The following is a 25,474-nucleotide window of genomic DNA, read 5'->3' as shown; positions in this document are numbered from 1 at the left end:
CATGGCCTTGCCCAAGTTGTTTGGCATCTCTGAGCCTCAGTTTTCCTCCTCTTTAAAATGGGGATAATGATGTTTTTTTGTTTTTTTCTTTCCTTTTTTTTGAGATGGTGTCTCGCTCTGTTGCCCAGGCTGGAGTGCAGTGGCGCGATCTCAGCTAACTGCAACCTCTGCCTCCCAGGTTCAAGCAATTCTCCTGCCTCAGCCTCCCGAGTAGCTGGGACTGTAGGCGCCCCTACCACGCCCGGCTAATTTTTTGTATTTTTAGTGGAGTCGGGGTTTCACCGTGTTAGCTGGGATGGTCTCAATCTCCTGACCTCGTGATCCACCCACTTCAGCCTCCCAAAGTGCTAGAATTACAGGCATGAGGGACCGCGCCCAGGCCATGATGGTTTTTATCACATAGAATTGTTGTAAAATTAAATCAGAGTGTTCACATTAAGTGCTTAGCAGAGGGCTGGCGCACTGTCACCAAGGGCATATAAATGTGTGCCCAGCCCTCGTGACGGCAGTGGGCCAGAACAGGCACTGTTCCCGCAGTATTATGGGCACCTTGCCTGCGGCATATCTGATAGGCTGTATTAGCCCGATTCTGCCCTCCACCCCTGTCAACCCTAGAGTTTACCCAGGACCAAAAGTAACTTAAGTATGCTGTGTGTCGTGGCTTCGGCTTACCTAACATGTTCTACAGATAGATGTTGTTCAATAACAGTAATGATAGCCTTCAAAGAAGCTTTTGAAAAGCTAACGTGAATTTCCAAAATCCAACACTAGAGCTGATGTGTGCCCCGCTTGCCTTTATTTTCAAGGTGTTCTGAAGACGCCGATCCCGATGTTAACTTACCAAGGTGGATCAGTGGAAGCTGCCCAGGCATTCCTGTGCAAAGACAGAGACCCACAAACACCTAGGTACGTATGTCCCATCCCAGTTTAAGTGGCGGATAGTAGAAACGCCCATATGCGCTCTTAACTTAGCCAGCAAAGCTGAGCCTTTCAGAGGGAACGAAGCCATGAGCCAAGGAAGATGGGTTCTCATGGACCAGACTAACAAATGAAGCTGGGGGTTTCAAGGTGTCCTGGGGGCCTCACAGAGCATCTCTGGAAGTAACAGATCCCTGGTCAGTAGAGAGGGACAGCATATCTTCCTGATAGAGGGGAGACATAGACATAAAAAAAAAAAAAGACTAGAAGTTTCTCAGTCTCAAACTATGGGTCATGACATGTTAGATAATAGTGAAATCATTTCAGTTGGGGTATCCAGCATCTTTGGAAAATGAAATAGAAATACAGCATCATTGTATATCTTGTATAGTAATGGTAAGTACTCCCTCATAAGACTGTGTACGTGCAAGTGTGTGTATTTCTTACTGTGTGTTATGGTCAAACTTTTTTGTTTTTTTGGATGGGGGGATGGAGTCTTGCTCTGTCGCCCAGGCTGGAGTACAGTGGCGCAATCTCGGCTCACTACAACCTCCCCCTTCCAGGTGCCAGAGATTCTCCTGCCTCAGCCTCCCAAGTAGCTGGGATTACAGGCACGCACCATCACACCTGGCTAATTTTTCTATTTTTAGTAGAGATAGGGTTTCACCATGTTGACCAGGCTGGTCTGGAACTCCTGACCTCAAGGGATCCACCCACCTTGGCCTCCCAAAGTGCTGGGATTACAGGTGTGAGCCACCGTGCCTGGCCTCTCTGAACCATTTTTAAGCTTACACTTCAGTGGCATAAAACTACACTCACATTGCTGTGCAGGCATCATCTCCATCCATCTTCAGAACTCTTTTCATCTTGCAAAACTGAAAGTCTGTGCTCCATTCAAAGATAATTCTCCATCTCCTCAACCCAGCCTCTGGCAACCACAATTCTACTTTCTGTCTTTATGAGTTTGACTGTTCGAGGCACCTTGTGTAAGTGGTGGAATCATCCAATATTTGTCCTTTTGTGACTGCTCATTTCACTTAGCATAATGTCCTCAAAGCTGATGTCGCAGCATGTGCCAGAATGGCCTGCCTTTTGAAGGCTGAATAACATTCGCTTGTGTGTATATACCACATTATGTTTTGGCATTCATCCAGCAGTGGGCTCTTGGTCTGCTTCCTGCTCTTGGCTATGCTGAATACTGCTGCTATGAGCATGGGTGGACAAATACCTCCTTGAATCTTTCACTTCCACTGGACACACAAGTTGAAGTGAAATTGCTGGAACATATGGTATGTTCTATTTTTAATTTTTTGAGGAACGGCCATACTATTTTTTATAGCAGAGTTGAGATTTTTGAAGAACACTGTCTTGGAAGGATTGAGAGAGATGTAAAAGTACAATATGTATATTCTTTTTTTTGAGACAGAGTCTTACTCTGTTGCCCAGGCTAGAGTGCAGTGGCGCAATCTTGGCTCACTGCAGCCTCTGCCTCCCTGGTTCAAGTGATTCTTGTGCCTCGGCCTCCCAAGAAGCTAGGATTACAGGCACCCGCCACGGTACCTGGCTAATATTTTGTATTTTTAGTAGAGACTGGGTTTCACATGTTGACCAGGCTGGTCTCGAACTCCTGGCCTCAGGTGATCCACCCGCCTCAGCCTCCTGAAGTGCTGAGATTACAGGCATGAGTCACTGTGCCTGCCTTTTTTTTTCCCCCTTGAGACAGGGTCTCACTCTGTCACCCAGGCTGGAGTGCAGTGGTGTGATCTTGGCTCACTGCTACCTCTGCCTCCTGGGCTCAGGCGATTCTCCCACCTCAGCCTCCCAAGGATAGCTGGGACTACAGACACATGCCACCACACCACGTTGCCCAGGCTGGTCTCAAACTCCTGGGCTCAAATGATCTGCCTGCCTCGGCCTCCCAAAGAGCTGGGATTACAGGTGTGAGCCACTGTGCCCAGCCTGCATGTTCTTAAATTGAATTGTCAAAACAGGATTCCTGCTAGTAACAATAGCAACAATAATCACTGTAACTAATACTGACTGAGTAGTTACAGGTAGTTACTAATACTGACTAAGTAGGTTCAGGGCTTCATAACAAGCGTCTCCTGTGCATTTGCTCATTTTTCCCTTCGAACATTGTGTGAGGTAGACGCTGGGGTCATGTCACCTTACAGATGCAGAAATGAAGGTTAGGAAGGGTAAGCAATTTGCTCAAGACCCGTGGCAGGAGGACCTGGAATCAGAACCCAGATGATCTGCTGCCGCAGTCCACATCTGACCACTATGCCATCTGTGCCCCTTATTTCTCTGTTTCTATCTAAAGAAGTTTATCTTTGTATTAGACTCATTCCTTTTATATTTTGAGCCCTTTTCCTTCTGTTTTGTGTCTGTAAACTGAACAAGTTCCTGGAAGGGGCCAGCGGCAGGCCAATAGCAGCCAATACTCTTAGCCTCTCGGCCTGGCTGTCCCTGCTGGACAAAGGGGATCTGGGTGGGCACCAGCAATGTTCCCATCCCCCATAGCACCCCTGACCATTGGCCTCCTGCTTTTATAGCCTCTGACCCTACTAAAGAAATTGCTGAGGATTCCAATGCTGGACTTTTTTTTTTTTTTTTTTTTTTTTTTTGAGACAGTCTCACTCTGTTGCCCAGGCTGGAATGCAGTGGTGCAATCTCGGCTCACTGCAAGCTCCACCTCCCAGGTTCAAGCGATTCTCCTGCATCAGCCTCCCAAGTAGCTGGGACTATAGGTACCCACCACCACGCCCAGCTGATTTTTTAGTAGAGATGGGGTTTCACCATGTTGATCAGGCTGTTCTCGAACTCCTGACCTCAAGTGATCCACCTGCCTTGGCCTCCCAAAGTGCTGGGATTATAGGCATGAACCATCGTGCCCAGCCCCAATGTTGTATCTTAAACTGATTTGATAGACTAGCCTCCAGCACAGGTCTTGGCCTGGAGTAGATGTGCCACCAAGTTCTGCAGTAATGGAGGAAGCAAAGAAAGAGAGAAGCATCCTTCGCACAAACACAAGAAGGCATGACCCAGCAAAGCAGCCACCTCTCCATAAGGACCCTCTGACCTTTGCTTCCTGGCAGATTTGACCACCTGGTGGCCATAGAGCGCGCTGGAAGGGCTGCCGATGGCAATTACTACAATGCAAGGAAGATGAACATCAAGCACTTGGTTGACCCCATTGACGATCTTTTTCTTGCTGCAAAGAAGATTCCCGGAATCTCATCAACTGGTAAGTATGGGGTACTGGGGATGCACCAAGAACATGGCCCTGTGAAGTATCTTTTTGTTGTTGTTGTTATGGAATTTTGTTCTGTCACCCAGGCCGGAGTGCAGTGGCACGATCTTGGCTCACTCCAACCTCTGCCTCCTGGGTTCAAGTGATTGTCCTGCCTCAGCCTCCCAAGTAGCTGGGGTTACAGGCACGCACCACCACGCCTGGCTAATTTTTGTATGTTTGGTAGAGACGAGGTTTCACCATGTTGGCCAGGCTGGTCTTGAACTCCTGACCTCAAGTGATCTACCTGCCTCAGCCTCCCAAGGTGCTGGAATTACAGGCGTGAGCCACCGTGCTCAGCTGAAATGTCTTTTTATTGACTGTTGAACACATGACCAGAAAGAGTTATGTGGGGACCATCATTTTCCACTGCAAAGACAGTTTTTGTTCATTATGGTTGGTATAGACACTAATGACACCGCCATTTAGAAATCCAACATCCCCACAAGCAAGGGAGGGAAAACGTATTCTATTTGCCCTACTCTAAAGTAATAAAACTAATATTAAAGTAATATCAATAGTAAAATTGAAGCATGGCGTATTATTTTGGTCATATAGGACCGAATGTACCATATATTATTTTATGAAGCATGTTAATTTAAAAATTAACCTATACATGGTTAGTATTTCCATTTTTTTTTTGAGGCAGAGTCTCACTCTGTTGCCCAGGCTGGTGTGTGGTGGTACAATCTCAGCTCACTGCAATCTCCACCTCCTGGACTCAAGCAATCCTCCCATCTCAGCCTCCCGAGTAGCTGGGACTACAGGCTGTGCTACCATGCTTGGGTAATGTCACGTGCATCCATGTGAAGAGAGTCCACCAACAGGCTTTGTGTGAGCAACAGGGCTGTTTATTTCACCTGGGTGCAGGCAGGCTGAGTATGAAAAAAGTCAGTGAAGGGTGGTGGGATTATCATTAGTTCTTATAGGTTTGGGATAGGTGGTGGAGTTAGGAGCAAGTTTTTGCAGGCAGGGAGTAGATCTCACAAAATACATTCTCAAGGGCAGGGAGAATATTACAAAGTACCTTCTTTTTTTTTTTTTTTGAGGCGGAGTCTCGCTCTGTCGCCCGGACTGGAGTGCAGTGGCCAGATCTCAGCTCACTGCAAGCTCCGCCTCCCGGGTTCACGCCATTCTCCTGCCTCAGCCTCCCGAGTAGCTGGGACTACAGGCGCCCGCCACCTCGCCCGGCTAGTTTTTTGTATTTTTAGTAGAGACGGGGTTTCACCATGTTAGCCAGGATGGTCTCGATCTCCTGACCTCGTGATCTCGGCCTCCCAAAGTGCTGGGATTACAGGCTTGAGCCACCGCGCCCGGCCACAAAGTACCTTCTGAAGGGTGGGGGAGGATATTACAAAGTACCTTCTGAAGGGCGGGGGAGGATATTACAAAGTACCTTCTGAAGGGTGGGGAAAATGTATAGTACAAAGTGCATACACAAGGGAGGGGAATATCACAAAGTACATTATCGCAAGGACAGGGAGGGTGTATTATCACAAAGTCAATGGATCAGGGTAGGGCAGGAACAAATCACAATGGTGGAATGTCATCAGTGAAGGCAGGAACTGGCTATTTTCACTTCTTTTGTGGCTCTTCAGTTGCTTAAGGCCATCTGGATGTCTACGTGCAGGTCACAGGGGATAGGATGGCTTAGCTTGGACTCAGAGGCCTGACAGGTAACTTTTTTTTTTTTCTTTTTGAGACAAAGTCTCGCTGTGTTGCCAGACTGGAGTGCAGTGGCGCGATCTCGGCTCACTGCAACCTCTGCCTCCCAGGTTTAAGTGATTCCCCTGCCTCAGCTTCCTGAGTAGCTGAGACTATAGATGCATGCCACCAAGCCCAGCTAATTTTTGTATTTTTAGTAGACACGGGGTTTCACCATGTTGGCGAGGATAGTCTCGATTTCTTGACCTCATGATGCACCTGCCTCAGCCTTCCAAAGTGCTGGGATTACAGGTGTGAGCCACCATGCCCGGCCGCTTGGCTAACTTAAAAAAATTTTTTGGTAGAGATAAGGTCTCACTATATTGCTCAGCCTGGTCTCGAACTCCTGAGCTCAAGCTATCTTCCCACCTCAGCCTCCCAAAGTGTTTCAATTACAGGCATGAGCCACTGAGCCTGGCCTCCAATTGTTAATAATATAATAATGTGGGCTGGGCGCGATGGCTCACGCCTGTAATTCCAGCACTTCGGGAGGCCGAGGCAGGTGAATCACCTGAGCTCAGGAGTTCCAGACGAGCCTAGCCAACATGGGAAAACCCCGTCTCTATTAAATATATTAAAAAATTAACCAGACATGGTGGTGGGCACCTGTAATTCCAGCTCCTCAGGAGGCTGAGGCAGGAGAATCGCTTGAACCCAGGAGGTGGAAGTTACAGTGAGCCGAGATCGTGCCACTGCATTCCAGCCTGGGCAACAAGAGTGAGATGCTGTCTCAAAAATAATAATAATGTGATAATTTGTGTTTGCACAAAACGTTGTACTTTTCCAAGAGGCTTCACATTCACTGTAGTGTTTAAGCCTCTGAAAACCCTGTGAGGCAGGTAAGGTGAGTCCCAGGAGGTTTTCTCAGATCGCCCAGCTAATTAGTGTTGCTGGTAGCATTAGGAGTAGACTACGGACTCCTGGGGCCCCAGCCCTTTATCAGGGAATCATGCCTTTATGAATTGCTGAAAGGTTTAATATAAGCCCCAAGGAGAACCTTTCTTCCCTCTGGGTGGGTCTCAGGCCCTGGGGTAATGAAGGCTTGTTTGTCATTCCATGTTTCCGAGTGTTTCCCAGACTCATTAGTCTTTGGCTTTTGAGGTTTTGATGAGACAGTGAGAGCCTTCTAGGCTGATTAGAAAGTTTCTGCAAATCGCCCTGGCCTTTCCCAGAAGAGGCTGTGGGTGTGGTGCACACAGTGCGGGTGGCTTCCAGCTTCCTGTCCCTCGGGTTGGGCAGGCGGAGGACCTCAGTCTGTGGGGGAGGGGTTCTCAGAGTGGAGAAGGAAGAAAGAGGTCTCTGTGGCTACAGGGACAAACAGGGTCTGAGGGAGCTGCTAGAGCAATCCCATCCTCCCACGCCCAGAATGGGACCCCCATCTGTGCTGTGACAACCCTGAGATCCCAGAGGAAGCAGGTGGAGCTGGCTGTTCATGGCTTCGAACCGCCCCCTTTGTAGATCCTTGGGCCTTCTCATGGCCTCAGGAGCCCAGTCTCCTCCTGTGGCCCCCCCAGACCCTCCTGCCCAGCAAGGCTACCTCCTGAATTTTCCTGTTTCTCTTCTTCTGCATCAAACCTCCTATTCCTCAGGTTCCATGGGCAACTGCCATGTCATGGGCATAGTGCTCAATTGAGAATCAAGTTACCTGGGTTTAAGTCTCCACCTTCCACTGACCGCCCAGGTACTGCCCCCATCAGGGACTGCCAGCTCTGTACAGTGAGGATCACGATATCCATGACAGGATGGACGTGAAGCCCAAACGAGATGGAATTCATAAGATGCTAAAAGGAGACAGCTATAGACGAGATAACAATGTTACATGGTGGGTGTTATTACCCTCATTCAGTGGGCTATCATAGATCTAGAGAACTATTCTGAGAAGAACCATCAGGATATAAATCTAAGGTGTTTGGTCCTTCACAATTGTGTCATTCTTTTGGCCAAATCCAGTCCCTGATGCTTGAGATGGATCAGATCTAGATCCCACAACAGTGAACACTAGCCTCTGGCAGAATTCTTCCACATCTTCCAAGCCTTTATAAAAGCAGACACAAAGACAATGATGTACCTGTTCTGTAGGCTTGGGGAGTCCAGCCCTCTGGGTTGAACATCTAGTTTACAGAATCCTCCAGAAATATCTGGACACAGGAGCTGTGTCCCCAGATCTACAGCACCACCTCAAAGGGTACATGCTTCAGGGCTTGCTAGATTTTTGGTTTTTTTTGAGATGGAGTCTTGCTCTGTTACCCAGACTGGAGTGCAGTGGTGTGATCTCAGCTCCCTACAACCTCTGCCTCCCAGTTTCAAGTGATTCTCCTGACTCAGCCTCCACAGTAGCTGGGACTACAGGCATGTGCCACCGTACGTGGGTAACTTTTGTACCTTTAGTAGAGACGAGGTTTTGCCGTATTAGCCAGACTGGTCTCGAACTCCTGATCTCAAGTGATCTGCCTGCTTTGGCCTCCCAAGTGCTGGGATTACAGGCATGAGCCACTGTACCCAGACTAGATTTTTAAATCTTATCCATATACCTGCTAGTTATTTTTAGCCAATCCACCTATCTTGAACACCATTGATTTCACCGATGAATTAAATCATTTCTAATATGTATTTATTCTAGCATTCATTTATTATGCTAATTAACAAATTCTGTGATGCGGACTATCAGATGGGCCTCAAGACTATGGGCTCTTTCAAATGCTCACTAACCACACTTGGAGTGTGTATTCCTGATTATGATATTTCAGATGTTAACCAGGCACCCCTCTGGTATAGATTAAAATGAACTAAAACACATACATTTCACATTCTTTCAGCAGAAGCCTTTAAAGTAAGCTCTAGAACTGACTTTGCACCAGATCCCCCAGGGGGCTCAGTGAGCCGGAGCCACTGGAAGGGAGGTCCTGAGTGTCACCATACCCACATCTCCCATGGGCCTGGCACCAAGAACATAGAACATGCTCCATCTTGGCTGGAGAATGTGACCCAAAAGGGGACATGCCCACACTGTGGTATGTTCCAAACGTGGACTCATTTTTAACTAAAGAAGTTTCTAGAAGGCCTAAGGGGAAGAAACACAACTCCTGGTTGTCTGAGAATATATCCAGAGCCAACGTCTTTGCCTTCTGAAAGGCAACAAGCACACGTAGGGGTGCCTTGCTTCAGGCCTCCCCGTTTTGCCCTGGTCCCGGGCACTGACTCATCTCCCCTTCCCTTCAGGAGTCGGTGATGGAGGTAATGAGCTTGGAATGGGTAAAGTCAAGGAGGCTGTGAGGAGGCACATACGGCACGGGGATGTCATCGCCTGCAACGTGGAGGCTGACTTTGCCGTCATTGCTGGTGAGCACTCGGATGGCTGCCCAGTCCAGCCGGCTACCCAGGGTGAGGGATCTGGCTTGGAGTCTGACCAGACCAGCAGCTCTTCTCTGCGAGTAGTGCAGAGGGCACCAGGGGAGGGAGGGGAGGTGGTGCTTAGTCTCTGACCTTTCATTCAGTCATTCAACAACCATTTACGGTGTGCCAGGCAGTGTTCTGAGCACCGGGGTTATAGCTGCAGTGACCCTGCTCCACAGAGCTCCCATTCTAGGACTGGGAGATAGAGAATGAGCCCTGACGAATAAACGCGTCAGATGATTCTAAAGAGTAATGAGAGCTTTGGGGGCGATAGTACAGATAGCTGAGAGAGGGTGATGGGAGGGCTACTTCAGACCAGTGGTCAGGAAGGCCTTTCTAAAGAGAGTCATCTGTGCTTTTATCTGCATGGACAGTAAGCAAATTATCTGGTAAGTGTTTGGAGGATGCAAGAAGCTTTCCACCTTTCCTTTCACCTACTTCTGCCTTGGGCTTCCCTGCGCCTCCCACTGTTGCTCCTTTCCTGCAGGACCCACTTTTCCTGTGTCCAGGTCCTTCTAGGTCTGGCCTCCTCCTTTGGCCTCACCCCAAATTTCAAGAAAATTGGAAGATCCCTGAAAAAGGCTGTCTCCCACTTCTTGATCATAGTCTGGAGAGGAGTGGAACCTTGTGGGAACCAGTGCCGGGGTGGGAAAACCTTTTTCATAATTGAGAAATGGCTGGAGGCTCAGTACGGGCAAGTATGAGAGTTTAAAAATCCAGGGGACACAGTGGTCTGAGGGCCCTCGTGCTCTTGTGAGTTTTGCCTCTGGGCGCTCAACCAAGTTCTCACAATGAATATCAGAGAAAAATCCCCTCATTTGCATCAGGGGGAGGGAAAAATGAGTCATTTTCAAGTAGGCCAGGGCATTCTCCTTCTTCTTCTTCTTTCTTCTTTCTTCTTCTTTCTTCCTCCTCCTCCTCCTCTTCTTCCTCTTCCTCTCTTCTTCTTCCTGTTCCTCTTCCTCCTCTTCCTCTCTTCTTCTTCCTGTTCCTCTTCCTCCTCTTCCTCTTCTTTTTTTTTTTTTGTGCCATCTTGGTCACTGCAACTTCCTGGGTTCAAGTGATTCTCCTGCCTCAGCCTCCCAAGTAGCTGGGATTACAGGTACATGCCACCACACCTGGATAATTTTTGTATATTTTTAGTACAGATGGGGTTTCACCATGTTGGCCACACTGGTCTCAAACTCCTGACCTCAAGTATCCACCTGCCTCGGCCTCCGAAAGTGCTGGGATTACAGGCATGAGCCACCATGTCTGACTGATTATGACTTTTTAGATAACAACACCAAAGACATTATCCATGAAAGAAACAGTTGATAAGCTGGACTTCACTAAAGTTTCAAACTTCTGCCCTGAAAACGACAATGTTTTGTTTGTTTGTTTGTTTGTGTTTTGAGACGGAGTCTCGCTCTGTCGCCTGGGCTGGAGGGCAGTGGCCGAATCTCAGCTCACTGCAAGCTCTGCCTCCCGGGTTTACGCCATTCTCCTGCCTCAGCCTCCCGAGTAGCTGGGACTACAGGCACCCGCCACCTCGCACGGCTAGTTTTTTGTATTTTTTAGTAGAGGCGGGGTTTCACCATGTTAGCCAGGATGGTCTCGATCTCCTGACCTCGCGATCCGCCCGTCTCGGCCTCCCAAAGTGCTGGGATTACAGGCTTGAGCCACCGCGCCCGGCTGCAAACGACAATGTTAAGAGAAGGAGAAGGCTGGGTGCAGTGACTCATAGCTATATAATCCTAACACTTTGGGAGACTGAGGCAGGAAGACCATTTGACGCTAGGAGTTTGAGACCAGCCTGGGCAATGTAGCGGGAACTTGTCTCTATGAAAAATTTTTTAAATATTAGCTGGGCTTAGTGATATCTCTGTGTCTGTTTCCCAGTTTTCAAATGGAGATAATAACAGTACTTACACCTCACAAGCTTCTTGTAAGGACTCCAGGAACTAGTCTGTGTAAGGCATTTATAACAGTGCCACATGTTGTAAATATTCAATCAAAGAAGATACTCTATTCCATTCAATATAAGATGTCACTGATGGCCAGGCATAGTGGCTCATGCCTGTAATCCCAGCACTTTGGGAAGCCAAGGCAAGAGGATCACTTGAGTCCTAGAGTTCCAGGTTACAGTGAGCTATGCTTGTGCCACTGCACTCCAGCCTGGGTGACAGAGTGAGACCCTGTCTTTATTTAAAAATGAAAAAAAGGCTGGGTGCTGTGGCTCACGCCTATAATCCCAGCACTTTGGGAGGCCGAGGCAGGCAGATCACAAGGTCAGGAGATCAAGACCATCCTGGCTAACACAGTGAAACCCCATCTCTACTAAAAATACAAAAAATTAGCCAGGCGTGGTGGCGGGTGCCTGTAGTCCCAGCTACTCAGGAGGCTGAGGCAGGAGAATGGCGTGAACCCAGGAGGCGGAGCCTGCAGTGAGCCGAGATCACGCCATTGCACTCCAGCCTGGGCGACAGAGCGAGACTCCATCTCAAAAAATAAATAAATAAAATAAAAAATCCCAGCACTTTGGGAAGCCAAGGCAGGAAGGTCACTTGAGTCCAAGAGCTCCAGGTTACAGTGAGCTATGATTGTGCCACTGCACTCCAGCCTGGGTGACAGAGTGAGACTCTGTCTTATAAAAAGAAAAAAAAAATGTAATTGATGACAATAATTACCAATAATTTACATACTACTAAGGAAAACACAATTATAACTGTAAGATACTATTAATTGTAAGTATCTTACAATTAATCTCAATCTGTAATCTCAATTGAGATCTCAATTGTAATCTCAATCTGTAATTGTAATTGAGATTACAATTAATCTCAATCTGTAATCTGTAATCTCAATTTCAGAGATGTAAGTGTAACAAAAGTACATCTTAAAATCAGTAAAATACAGTATTATTTTTAGCATATGGTCTTTACCTGCCACATTTTGATATATGCCTTGTATTTTCATGCCACATGCCTTTGTACTCACTAAAGATTTTTTGTTTGTTTGTTTGTTTGTTTGTTTGAGATGGAATCTTGGTCTGTTGCCCAGACTAGAGTGCAGTGGCACAATCTTGGCTCACTGCAACCTCCACCTCCCAGGTTCAAGTGGTTTTCCTGCCTCAGCCTCCTGAGTAGCTGGAATTACAGGCTCCCGCCACCAAGCCCTCCTGATTTTTGTACTTTTAGTAGAGATAGGGTTTCACCATGTTGGCCAGACTGGTCTCCAACTCCTGACCTCAGGTGATCTGCCCATTTTGACCTCCTGAAGTGCTGGGATTACAGGCGTGAGCCGCCGCGCCTGGCTAAGGGGGTTTTTTTTTGTTAGGTTTTTTTTTGTTTTTTTTTTTAAACTGGAATTACTCCCATTCCTCCACCCCTCTTCTGGCAAAATTTTACCCAACCTACGAGGCCCATATTAAAAGACCCACTTTCTGTGAATCTTTCCTAAACCAGTCAGAATGAGTGCTGCCTCCTCATGCTCCCATAATCCTGCATGAACATCTCAGTCACAGTGACCCGTGGCTGGCCGTGTGCACAGCCCCTCCTCTCCTGGACGGGAGTGACCTCTCTTTCGTAGAGCTCTGCACCTAGAGCTTAGCAGGGCCTTCATCAATTCTTTTTCAGCTGCATGGAGAACTCAAGCAGGTTCCAGGGAAAAGCCAAGGAGATGGTCCCAAAACTGAGGAATAAGCCCTGTGGGCCTGTGATGGAAAAAGAAGGGAAGTCTGAGGCTGATCTGGGAGTGATCTTTGAGCACGTGAAGAGGCCATGTGATCCAGCGTGACAGGGCTGTTTCCTGCCCTCTGAGGGTGGACTTCCATGTGGCACAGGGGATTCAGCTCAGCCAGAAGGGAGAGTTTCTTCATGTTGAGTGTTTTGGAATGGGTTTCTAGGGTTATTGCCTCAACCTTTTTTTCTGATGGTCATTAGCAGTGTGTTAAGTAGTTTAGAGCAAGGGTTTTCAAACTTTAGCTTGAATCAGACTCACATAGAGGGTTTATCAAAACTCAGTCAGGTGCACCTATAATCCCAGCTACTTGGGAGGCTGAGGCAGGAGGATCACTTGAGCCCAGGAGTTTGAGGTTCTACCCCAATGAGCTATGATCACGCTAGCCTGGGGGACAGAGGGAGACCCCATCACTAAAAAAATTAAAAATAAAGATAGGCCGGGTGCAGTGGCTCATGTCTGTAATCCCAGAACTTTGGGAGGCCGAGGTGGGTGGATCACAAGGTCAAAACTGGATTCTGGAACACAGAGCTCCTGTGGTCCTTGGGCTGGGCCCTGCTAAGGGGTCTTCTCCTGACCCTCCCTTGCACCCAAGCCCCTGATGTGGGAGCACGGGCCCCTGATGTGAGACCAGCCTGGCCAATATGGTGAAACCCCGTCTCTTCTAAAAATATAAAAATTAGCTGGGCGTGGTGGCACGCACCTGCAGTCCCAGCTGCTCAAGAGGCTGAGGCAGGAGAATCACTTGAACCCAGGAGGCAGAGGTTGCAGTGAGCGGAGATCACACCACTACACTCCAGCCTGGGCGACAGAGCAAGACTTCGTCTCAAAAAATAATAATAATTATAAATAAAAATAAAGAAAATTCAGCTTGTTCCTTTCCCCTCCTCTCCTGCTGAGCTTTTTATTCAGTAGTTCTGGCTGGGGCCAAAGAGTTCGTGTTTCTAGCCGGTTCCCAGGTGATACTGGTGTTACGGGTCTGGGGACCAGTCCTGAAGATAGTTCTGCTTCCTAGAGGCAGGCTGACAGACACATGACTTTTCCAATTCCATGATGGAATCTTGTTTTGCTGTTCTAGGTGTTTCTAACTGGGGAGGCTATGCCTTGGCCTGCGCGCTCTACATCCTGTACTCATGTGCCGTCCACAGTCAGTACCTGAGGAAAGCAGTCGGACCCTCCAGGGCACCTGGAGATCAGGCCTGGATGCAGGCCCTCCCGTCGGTCATTAAGGTAACAAACCCCAGCCATCCACTCGCCTGGAAGCAGCTTTTACCCTGGATGAGCAGCAGGCCTGAGGTCCCAAGCCATAAGCCAAGGTCTGGCACCCTGCTGCCCCTCAAAAGCCAGAGGCAGAGCCAGTCTTGAAGCAGAGGTCTCCTGGATCGGGTGCCCTTTACATTACTCGTGGTCCTGAATCGTATGGCAGGCCTGATCCAGGTGACCATATTCCTTCTAGTTTGACTGTAGGTGAGTTGCTTAGCTTCTCTGAGCCTCATTTTCTTCGTCTGTAAAATGGGTGCTGTCAGCATTGTTGGAGGAACTGAATGCCTCATCCATGGTGGGTACTTCATACTGGTGGTGGTGGGCAGGTGCCCTATCAGCCTCCTGCAAGGAACACACCACCCAGTGAGGCCCCTAAAACCTCCAGAGTGAGTCAATCAGTCATACTAAGGAAAGTGCTAAGGGGGACAGATAAGGTGGGAAGAGAATCCTGTGGGCTGGAGGCTGCAAGGAATAAGCCGGGTAGAAGGAGAGGAATCCCAGTGGGAGGAATGGGGGGAACAGGGGCTTGGGGGATGAGGACAGGCTTAGTGATGGTTTGGGGAAGATAGCTCTTGAGGTGGAGAGCAGGAGGTAAGGGGTGAGACAAAAGTAGAAGAGGGCTTCAGACCCCAGGGCCCATAAGGAGGACGTCCATGAGCCGCTGAAACTGTTTGCACAATTGTTCCTGTACATGTATTTTTCTGGGCAAGACTCTGTGGTTTCATCAGATTCTTCAAGTAGTCTGGGGCCATTAAGAATCCCTGGTCCAGCTGGGTGTGGTCACTCGTGTCTCTCAGTACTTTGGGAGGCCAAGGCAGGAGGATCACCTGAGCCCAGAAGTTCAAGAACAGCCTGGACAACATGGTGAGACCTCGTCTCTAGAAAAAAATTTTAAAAATTAGCCAGGCCCGGTGGCATGCACCTGTGGTCCCAGCTACCTGGGAGGCTGAAGTGGGAGGATCGCTTGAGCCCAGGAATCCAAGGCTGCAGTGAACTATGTTCACACCACTGCACTCCAGCCTTGGAGACAGAGGGAGACCCTGTCTCAAAAAAAAAAAAAAAAAGAGAATCCTTGGGAAGGGACAGATCATATTAGCTGGGCCCAAGAACACTCACTTTCTCCTGAGCACTCTCCCTGAGAGGCAGCAGCAGGTGGCTTTTGTCTGAGCTCCTCCGACTGCAGAGCCCATGCTCTGGAGTGTTTGCAGTTCTAGGTACGCTCTAGCCCAGTGCAGAGGAAGGGCATCAACGTGTGCCTGTCTAACTTATGTGAACTCACACATGCATATGGGGAAAATGCAAAAGAGAGGCGACCAGCGCCCAGCACCCAAGCCTGAGCAGCGAGGTGGCGGCGGGACTGGCCCTTCCTTCCTTGGTCCTCAATTTCCATGGTCCCTGTAGAGCAAGCCCCGCCCCTAACACCAATTCCAGGCTCTAACCTGCCTCCTCTGGGGCTCCTCAAGGAGATGGGACCTGCCCCTCCTGGAGGAGAAGCTGGTGGACCAGACTTGCGGGACATCCATAGTGCCTCAGTCCCTAACGGGACACCTACTTGGGGAATCTTCCTGGGTAATTTGGACCTTGGGAAAATGGGGCCAAAGCTCTGACTTTCCATCTAAATCCTGGGTTAGATGTGAGCGGACAGCAGCCTGTGAGCGGACAGCAGCCTGAGGGATTACAGGTGGGTGTCGAAGGTTGCGGAAGAGAGTGTGGAAGGTCTGGGGAGATGGGAAGGTAAATCCAAGAGGCAGGAGGCTCCTGAGCACTGAACCTGCAGAAGAGCCCGAGATTGGGTGGGCCATTGCTGCAAGTCCCCTGCCAGTGGGCAGGCCCGATACCTCCTAACGTCTGCAACCAGACATCTGCATTGCTGCCTCTTTTCTGTCTTTTTTTTTTTTTTTTGGCAGAGTTTCACTCTTGTCACCCAGGCTGGAGTATAGTGGCACAATCTTGGCTCACTGCAACCTCCACCCACCAAGTTCGATCAATTCTTCTGCCTTAGCCTCTCGAGTAACTGGGATTACAGGTGCCCACCACCATGCCCAGCTAATTTTTTTTGTATTTTTAGTAGAGACAGGATTTCACCAAGTTGGCAAGGCTGGTCTTGAACTCCTGACCTCAGGTGATCCACCTGCCTCAGCCTCCCAAAGTGCTGGGATTCCAGGCGTGAGCCACCACGCCCAGGCTCTTTTCTGTCTTTCTTTTCTGTTATCTTGCGCCCTGTCTCTTCCCTTTTTCCTTCTGTCTGTCCCTCCCTCTCTCTTTCTCTGTATCTTTCTCCTTCCTGCCTCTGGCCTCTTTTTCTCCCCAGCATCTGCCTGGATTGGTGGTGTCATTCCCATTTTACAGACAAGGGAGCTGGGGCTCTGAGAAGCCGGTGGCTTGCCTGAGACCACTCAGCTGAGAGGCAGAGCTGGGATCCAAGTCTAGGTCTCTGTGACTCCATTCTCTGGGCTTTTCCCAATACCACTCAGAAGTGTCCCAGTTCCTGGTAGTGCCAGGGAAGAGGGATGGGGGAGGGGGAGCTCAGGCAGCTGTGGTGACATTTTCAGAGGGAAATGGTCTGCCCTCGAGGGGCCCAGAGGGCCTTTTGTGCTTTCTTTATACTTCCTGGATCTGAACTGGAAAAAAACACGCATGGGCTGCTTCACACATGATTCCTGATTCACGCAGACACAAAAGAACAAATCCAGCCAAAGAAATCCACACAGCCCAACATGCAGATGGAAACTTTTCCTTCTGTATTTCTACCCAGTCCTTCGTAAATCGATTAATAATGTACCACCCTTATAAAGAACATACAATGGGTTTTTTTTTTTTTCTTTTTTGAGACAGAGTCTCGCTCTGTCGCCCAGGCTGGAGTACAGTGGAGCAGTCTTGGCTCACTGCAACCTCTGCCTCCCAGCTTTGAGCGATTCTCCTGCCTCAGTCTCCTGAGTAGCTGGGATTACAGGTGCACGCCACCACACCTGGCTAATTTTTGTATTTTTAGTAGTGACAGGGTTTCACCATGTTGGCCAGGCTGGTCTTGAACTCCTGACTTAAAGTGATCTGCCTCAGCCTCAGCCTCCCAAAGTGCTGGGAATACAGGCGTGAGCCACCGTGCCTGGCCTAAAATGGGGACTTTTAAAAGCAAAAGTACAAACACATGTTTGTTGAGCCCCTCTCCTGGGCAGGCCCAGGCTTGCTCTAGGGGACAATGAGGAGTCTCCCTGGGTGGGGCACTCAGGGTCCACTGGGGAGACTACATGTGACAGGCAGTTTCAGGAGCCAAGATGTAATGGGCACAGTAAGCTTCAGTGGGAGGCCGGGCGTGGTGGCTCTCACCTGTATTCCCAGAACTTTGGGAGGCTGAGGCGGGAGAATCACTTGAGGCCAAGAGTTCAAGACCAGCCTGGTCAATATGGTGAAACCTGTAGTCCCAGCTATTCGAGAGGCTGAGACATGAGAATCACTTGAACTTGGGAGGCGGAGGTTGCAGTGAGCCATGATGATGCCACTATACTCTAGCCTGTATGACAGAGTGAGATCCCGTCTCAAAAAAATTTTAAAAATTTTAAAAAAGCTTCTGTGGGAGCACAGAAAACAGTGCTTAGCTCAGAGAGTTCAGGGAAGGCTGCCTGGAGGAGGTGGCACTGAGCTGTCCTGAGGAGTGAGTAGGATATAAGTAGCCAGGTAAGGAAGGGTAGAAAAGGCCTTCTAGGCAGCAGAAACCACATAAGCAAAAGGTATGGGGACATGAAGCCATACAGTGTGCAAGGGAAATAGCTAGAATCTAGAATAGCTAGAGTTCTGCGGGTCACTACGTGGGGGTCCTTGAGTCATCTAGAGATGCTGGGCAGAGCTGTGGCCTGAGCTAGTGGCAAAGCTTGATTGGTTGGGGCAGAGAAATGTCCCACAGCTCTGCTCAGTGAGTTGCATTTGGGGACAGGGGTTCTTAGGGATCTGACTGTGAGTGTGGTAGAAGTGGGCACCCTGCCGAGGAGGCCAGGGAAGGTGGACACCACTACCCAGGCACACCTTGCCCACTCTGGCTCTTGGCCCAGGGGAGCCTCAGAGTGAGGGAGAGGCAGTGCCCTTGGGTTGTACTTGAGGGCAAGCATTCCTCAGACGTCATCAAGAGCCAAGAGCCAATTGATGACACTTTACAGGGACACTCAGGTGGTACCTGCAAGGGCTGATAAGGAGGGCTTGGAGCTAAGGAGCTGGAGAACTTGGTCTTACTCAGCTTGGGGGCCAAGATGCTGCAGTTCGGCAGGGTGACAGAGCTCTGGGCAGGGGGTGGGTCCCTGGGAGGGACTGAAGGCCTCCAAGGATGAGGCCTCGGGAAGCCCCCTCATGGGGCCATCTTCCCCTCAGCTGATGGAGGCCTCAGACAGCAGATAGCCAGGCCGGCTCTGCCTGGATGCTGGTCTGGATTAGGGCCACTCTCTTCTCTGTACTTCTGTAGTTTGTAGACTTCTGTGTTTCCTAGGACCAAGTCCTTTATAAAAACATCTGGCCTGCCTTGGGTGAGTGAAGTGGTGGTTAGGAAGGTCACAGGCCCTGACTGACTGCCTGGTTCAAGTCCTGGCTCCACCCACTTCAGCCTTGAGCAAGTCACCAACCTCAGCATTCCTAAGTTTCCTCGAGTAGGGTCATAACAGATCTACTTTTTGGGTGATTGGAAGATGAAATGAGTCCCTTTGTGTAAAGCACCTGGCATAGTGTCTGGCATGGATTAGTAGTAAGTGTTCAATAAACGCCAACCATCATTATCATCATCATCCTTCTTATCATGACAAGGTCCTTTCTTTACTTCAGTCAGGCTGGGGCAGGTGTCAGGGTGTCCCTGAGCCAGGCTTGATGGTGGCAGCAGGTGGCCTATGCCAAGGAGAGCTCCCACAGCCAGCGCAGAAGGAGGTGAAGGCCAAGACAGAGCTGGGGCCTCCAGATGCCGTGTGGCGTCACATGGGACTGCCTGTCTTTCCCTGTGTGGCCAGGAGGCAGATGGAGCTGTTTCTCCCGCTGCCACACTCCCCAGCCCAGCCCAGGCAGCCAGCTCTCCCCTGCCTATTGCAAGGTGAGACCATGATTATACGAGCCCCATCTTGCTCCATGGGAAGCCTCAGCACCACGTTCTTGCCCGCCTCGTCATTGCCTGTGCCAGAGCCCAGGGCCAAGGGAGTGCCTCACCTCATATCCCAGCCCATCTCATGCCAGCCCTTTACAAGAGATCACAAAGAAGAGGCACTCCCTGGGAGGGGTGAGCCAATGCCAGGAAGCTGATGCCTGGGCAGGAAAGAGGCTAAGGAGATGTGGGGCTCATGGTATAAACAAATACCAGGAAAGGTTTCCTGGACTTCCCCTACCTCCACCCAGTACTTGGGGAAGAGGAACACAGCAGCTGGGCCTGTTTTGTATCACTGCCTTGAAGTGGAGGCTGAAGGGGGCTGCCTGAGGGCTCTGGCCAGTCTCCCAGCCCCTCTCTGCTCCATCTTGGCTCCAGGGCAGTTACTGAGCACCCATGGTGAGCATGGATGTGCAATATTCCATCAGCCCAGGGCATAGCAGCCATGTGGGTTGGGGAAACAGAAGAGGACCCTGTTATTCACATGCCCAGTGGTAGGTAGGGAGTGAGGGGCCGAAGAGTGAGAGCTCTTGGAGGAACAAATGATGACTCATTTGTCCCTACTTCAGGGCCTGGCCCAGGGAAGGCACTCAGGAAATGTTGGATGGAGAGATGATGGATGCATGGATGGATGGTGGGAGGGATGGAGGGTTGGAGGGATGGATGGATAATGGATGGATGGATGGATGGAAGGGTGGGTGGATGGAGGGATGGGTGGGTGGATGGAAGGATGGATGGGTGGATGGAGGGATGGATGGATAATGGATGGATGCATGGTTTGATGGATGGATGGGTGGATGCAGGGATGGATGGATAATAGATGGATGGATGATGGATGGATGGATGGGTGGGTAGATGGGTGGGTGGATGGATAATGGATGGATGGATGGATAGATGGGTGGGTAGGTGGGTGGATGGAGGGATGGAGGGAGGGATGGATGTATAGATGGATGCATGCATGGATGGATGGGTAGATGGGTGAGCAGATGGAAGGATGAATGCTTTGATGGATCGGTGATGCAGGGAGGCAGGAGTAGCCTCGGGCCTCATTCTGGGCTTCCATTCTCTTTCAGCACTTTCATTCACCCTACTATTCTTTATAACTTATTTTTGTTAAAGTATAATTAACATACAATAGTGTGTACACCTTAAGTGTACAGTTGGATGAATTTTTACATAGGTATACACCCTTGCAACCACCACCAAGATTAAGACACAAAACAGTTCCAGCTTCCCAGAAGGCACCCCACTTTGAACAGCATCATCACCTCCCATAAATATCCACCCACCATGCTCCCATTGTGACTTAATAGCAAGCACCCGTACACTCAGCCTCTACACACTCAGCATCCACACACACAGCATCCACACACACAGCAATCCTGGGGCCTCTGTCCCCATCCAAGCCCTGTCTACTCTCCCTCACTTGGGTCCTTCATTCCTCCTCTCCTGCTCTGTTGTGTCAGCCTGGACTGGTGCAGTGGCCCCTGGGCCCCCTGCCCTCCAGCTGCTACCTGGTGATTCTCCTCCACCACTGTTACCACCTCTGCCTCTTAGAAGATGGCATGGTCATTCCATGATTCTTGGAAATTTGCAGAGAGTAGCTATTGGCCCAGCTGGTCCCTGTGTCTCTTAGAGGCTGGGTGCCAGTCAGCTCCAAACCTGTTGGCTGATCGTGTGCACCTTGAGGACCCCACAGCCCTTCCTGGAGGCCAGAAGGATGAGAATGGTGAGGGAAAACAGTGTACTATGAGGAAATGGCCCCAGGAGTCCCAGAAACATTCCCCCATAAAGAGAGGATATGACCAGTGGAGAAGAGAAGCGAGAGGAAAAAGCCCAAACAAAGGGCGGGAAATGCCATTCTGGGTGGGTAGCTCCTGAGAAGGGACTGTTGGACAAAGGACACATGTGAAAGTGGAAATGATTTAGGGCCTCCCTCCCACAGAGGAACATCCTTCTTGGCCCCCAGGGCAGAACAGAAATGCAGGCTCTCAGGCCAGCTGTGAAGAGACAGTTTGCAGTTGACATTTGCCAGTGCTTTCTTTATTATTTAGAAAAAGTTATCAGCGAGTGACCCTCCAGGGCTCTCAGCTGGCTCGTTTTTATTCTTTCATCACCTCTGATCCTAGTTGTCCCTTGTCTTAGTTCAAGCTGCTATTAAATAAAAAATACTATAGACTAGGTGGCGGCTTCAACAACAGAAATTTAGTTATCACAGTTCTAGAGGCTGGGAAGTCCAACATCAAGGTGCCAATAGTTTTGATTCACTGGTGGGGACTCTGTTCCTGGCTTACAGATGGCCGCCTTCTTACTGTGTCCGCATATGGTGGAGAGAGCGAGAGCTCTGGTTTCTCTTTTTCTTATAAGAGCACTTATCCCATCATGAGGCCTCACTCTCATGACCTCATCTCAACCTTATTACCTCCCAAAGACCCCACTTTCAAATTCCAACAATTGAGGATTAGGTTCAGCATACAAAATTTGGGGGTACATATTCAGTCCGTAACACCTCTTCTCCAGAAAATGTTCCCTGAGCCATGCCAATAAGCTGGGTTGGGTGTCCCTGCTCTGTGCTGTGACATCCTGTACTATGACTACCTGATTACTCAACTAGACTGTGAACCCCATGGGGCAGGAACCATGTCACATTCACCACTGTATCCCTGGTTCAGGGCCTGGCACATACACAGCAGGTGTTCAATAAACCTTTGATCAATGGTGGGATGAATGAGCAAATGCCTGAGCAGGGAGAGCCTTCTTTTTTTTTTTTTTTTTTTTTTTTTTTTTTTTTTGAGACGGAGTCTCGCTCTGCCGCCCAGGCTGGAGTGCTGTGCCGGATCTCGGCTCACTGCAAGCTCCGCTCCCGGGTTCACGCCATTCTCCTGCCTCAGCCTCCTGAGTAGCTGGGACTACAGGCGCCCGCAACCGCGCCCGGCTAATTTTTTGTATTTTTAGTAGAGACGGGGTTTCACCATGGTCTCGATCTCCTGACCTTGTGATCGCCCGCCTCGGCCTCCCAAAGTGCTGGATTACAGGCGTGAGCCACCGCGCCGGCGAGAGCCTTCTTATATCTGTCCTAATGTCCTGTTCTAGATTCCTTAGGTTCCTTCCTCTCACCTCCCGCCTTTGTTTGTGGAGGAGGAAGAAGAGGAAGGATGTGTTTGACTTGCTTTATGCCTTCACTTAAGACTCACTGTCCTTAGGGGAACTTGAGCTGTTCACTAGGGACAGACACATTAGTGGCTTAGGCAAGTGGTTCTTTGGGACTTTATTTTTGGAAGGAGGGGGATGGAAGAGGATCAAACCACTTTTTTTTTTTTTTTTTTTTTTTTTTTTTTTTTTACCAACAGGAAAGCAAAGGGAGAAAGCTCTGGGCTAATAGGCCAGAAGACCTAGCTCTGCCAATAAAATCAACCTCATTTTGTGAATACCTATTGTGTGCCAAGGACCCTGCTAGGTGCTTTTGCTTGCACTTAATCCTCAGAACAACCCTCTAAAGGAGGCAGGATGAGTACTTTTATCATCACCCTCCCTATTTTACAGATAAGCACACTGAGGCACAGAAAAGTTAAAATTCCTGCCAGGAAAGACTCAAGTCAGATCTGTCTGATCCCCAAACCACTCTGCCTGCTAGGCCCTGGGCTGCGGCTTTAGGATGGGGGCTTGTATTCTCTGTGGCTCTGCTACACCTAGGTACTCCCACTCCCACAGTCACACTGGTCATGTCTAGAAGGCAACAGCAGCAGGATTTGGCACATGCTCCACATTAGGCTAACAGAGGTCGCAGGAGAAATGGGGCCCTTTGGCACAAAGACCATTGGCAGATAATCCAGGGCTGGGAGGAACTGATGGGCAGGAAGTAGCCTGCACTGCACCTGCAGGAGGAGTCAATCTTCGGGGTTAAGGAAATGCAGGCTAGCCGGGCGCAGTGATGTGCACCTATAGTCCCAGCTAGTCAGGAGGCTGAGATAGAAGAATCACTTGAGGCCAGGAGTTTGATACCAGTCTGGGCAATATAGCAAGACTCCATCTCTAAAAATAGACAAACTAAGAAACCGTATGTTTCCATTAAAGCATATTTAGTTACATAACAGTAACTACCAAAAGAAGCAGCCCAAACTATTCCCCTGATTGCTTCTGGGGAGTGGATTTGGGGGCCAATGAGCTATGATGGAGGACACTGTTATTTTTCATGACTTTTCCAATGGTATTAATATTTTAAACCAAAATTTTACTTTTTAAAAAAGCGAGTATGTCAAGGCAAAGGATCCTTCTCACTTATAAATGTGTATAAATGAAATTTCTTTTTCCTCCCCCTCCACTCCTATTTCTGCCCCATTTTTTTCCAGGAAGAAAAAATGCTGGGCATCTTGGTGCAGCACAAAGTCCGGAGTGGCGTCTCAGGCATCGTGGGCATGGAGGTGGATGGGCTGCCCTTCCACAACACCCATGCCGAGATGATCCAGAAGCTGGTGGACGTCACCAGGGCGCAGGTGTAACCGTCCATGTTCCATGTGAGCAGAGTCCCTACCAATGGGCAGTTCTGCATCTGGGGAGAATGCAGCTGCTTCTGGCGACAATCCTGCTAGCAAACACTGGTATTTGGTGAGCAACGAACACTCGCCTGGCCTGGGAAACTGCATGCCCACTTTCTGGGAGGGGTTAGTGCAAGTGCTGTGGACAAAGGACAACATTTCTCTGGGGCTTGCCACAGGACAATGCCTAAGACTCTCAAGGCATTGATTTCAACCCTCCTTCACGCTGGCTTCTTCAGGCCACCCACGTGGTCTGCAAGAATCTTCTCAACAGTTACTTCTGGGGACACTTGTGAGCAATTAACTGTCAGGCAGAGCATGAGAACAAATATTCCCAGGCCATGTAGGACACTCCAGACTCCAGTCATCCTGCCTCACCCGTGGTTTCTGTTAATCGTGGTCTTAGTTACTCATGGCCAACTGCAGACCGAAAATACTAAGTGAAAGATTTCAGAAAGAAACAACTCTTAAGTTTTAAATTGTGTACTATTCTGAATATTGTGATGAAATCCCGCACCATCCTGCTCCATCCTACCTAGGACATGAATCCTCCCTTTGTCCAGGGTACCAGTGCTGTATACACCACCCGCCTGCTAGTCACTCAGCAGGTGATCAGATCCACTGTCATGGTATTGCAGTGCTTATATTCAAGTTCCTCTTATTTAACTTAGTAATGTCCTCAAAGTACAAGAGCAGGGATGCTGGCAATTTGGATATGCCAAAGAGAGGCCATAAAGGGCTTCCTTTAAGTGAAAAGGTGAAAGTTCTTGACTTAATAAAGAAAAAGTTCATATATTGAGGCTACTAAGATCTATGGTAAGAATGAATTTTCTATCCATGAAATTGAAAAGGAGGCCGGGCCTGGTGGCTCACTCCTATAATCCCAGCAGTTTGGGAACCTGAGGCAGGCAGATCACTTGAGCTCAGGAGTTTAAGACTGGCCTGAACAACATAGTTAAACCCTGTCTCTACCAAAAATAGAAAAAATTAGCCAGGCCTGGTGGCTGGTGTCTGTCATCCCAGCTACTCGGGAGACTGAGGCGGGAGAATCACTTGAAACCAGGAGATGGAGGTTGCAGTAAGCCAAGATCGAGCCACTGCACTCCAGCCTGGGCGACCGAGTGAGACTCTTAAAAAAAAAAAGGAAAGAAAAGCCAGGCGCTGTAGCTCACGCCTGTAATCCCAGCACTTTGGGAGGCTGAGGTGGGCAGATCACTTGAGCTCAGGAGTTTGAGACTGGCCGGGGCAACATGGTAAAACCCCATCTCTACCAAAAATAGAAAAAATTAGCTGGGTGTGGTGGTGGGTGTCTGTAATGCCAGCTACTCGGGAGACTGAGGTGGGAGAATTGCTTGAAACCAGGAGATGGAGGTTGCAGTGAGCCGAGATCACACCACTGCACTCCAGCCTGGGCGACAGAGCGAGACTGTCTCAAAACAAACAAGCAAAATGAAAAAAGAATTGAGAAGGAAAAAGAAACGTGTGCTAGTTTTGTTGTCAAACTTCAAGCTGCAAAAGTTCTAGCCACAATGTGTGGTAAGT

General features: G+C 49.3%; 1 protein-coding gene across 9 annotated transcripts in view; it reads left to right on the top strand.

Annotated features, from left to right (window-relative positions):
• DGLUCY (D-glutamate cyclase) overlaps positions 1-24,415 on the top strand; it is a 161,316-nt gene extending 136,901 nt beyond the window's left edge. For 6 of the 9 annotated variants that reach the window (XM_033191599.1, XM_033191601.1, XM_033191595.1 and 3 more), the window contains 5 exons: positions 807-906; positions 4,017-4,165; positions 9,134-9,295; positions 14,103-14,254; positions 23,747-24,411. In XM_033191599.1, coding sequence (XP_033047490.1) covers positions 807-906; positions 4,017-4,165; positions 9,134-9,295; positions 14,103-14,254; positions 23,747-23,896 — 713 coding nt within the window. In that variant the 3' untranslated portion in view covers positions 23,897-24,411. Of the gene's footprint in view, positions 1-806; positions 907-4,016; positions 4,166-9,133; positions 9,296-14,102; positions 14,255-23,746 lie in introns of all 9 variants that reach the window. The other 3 variants (XM_033191602.1, XM_033191603.1, XM_033191604.1) reach the window with 3 other exon arrangements.
• The last annotated feature ends 1,059 nt before the right edge of the window (positions 24,416-25,474 follow it).

The sequence above is a fragment of the Trachypithecus francoisi genome, unplaced genomic scaffold (genome assembly GCF_009764315.1).
Source record: "Trachypithecus francoisi isolate TF-2019V2 unplaced genomic scaffold, Tfra_2.0 Lachesis_group3, whole genome shotgun sequence".
Classification (NCBI taxonomy): domain Eukaryota; kingdom Metazoa; phylum Chordata; class Mammalia; order Primates; family Cercopithecidae; genus Trachypithecus; species Trachypithecus francoisi.
Note: the sequence above shows the minus strand (reverse complement) of the source record. Positions and strands in the feature narration are given on the sequence as shown.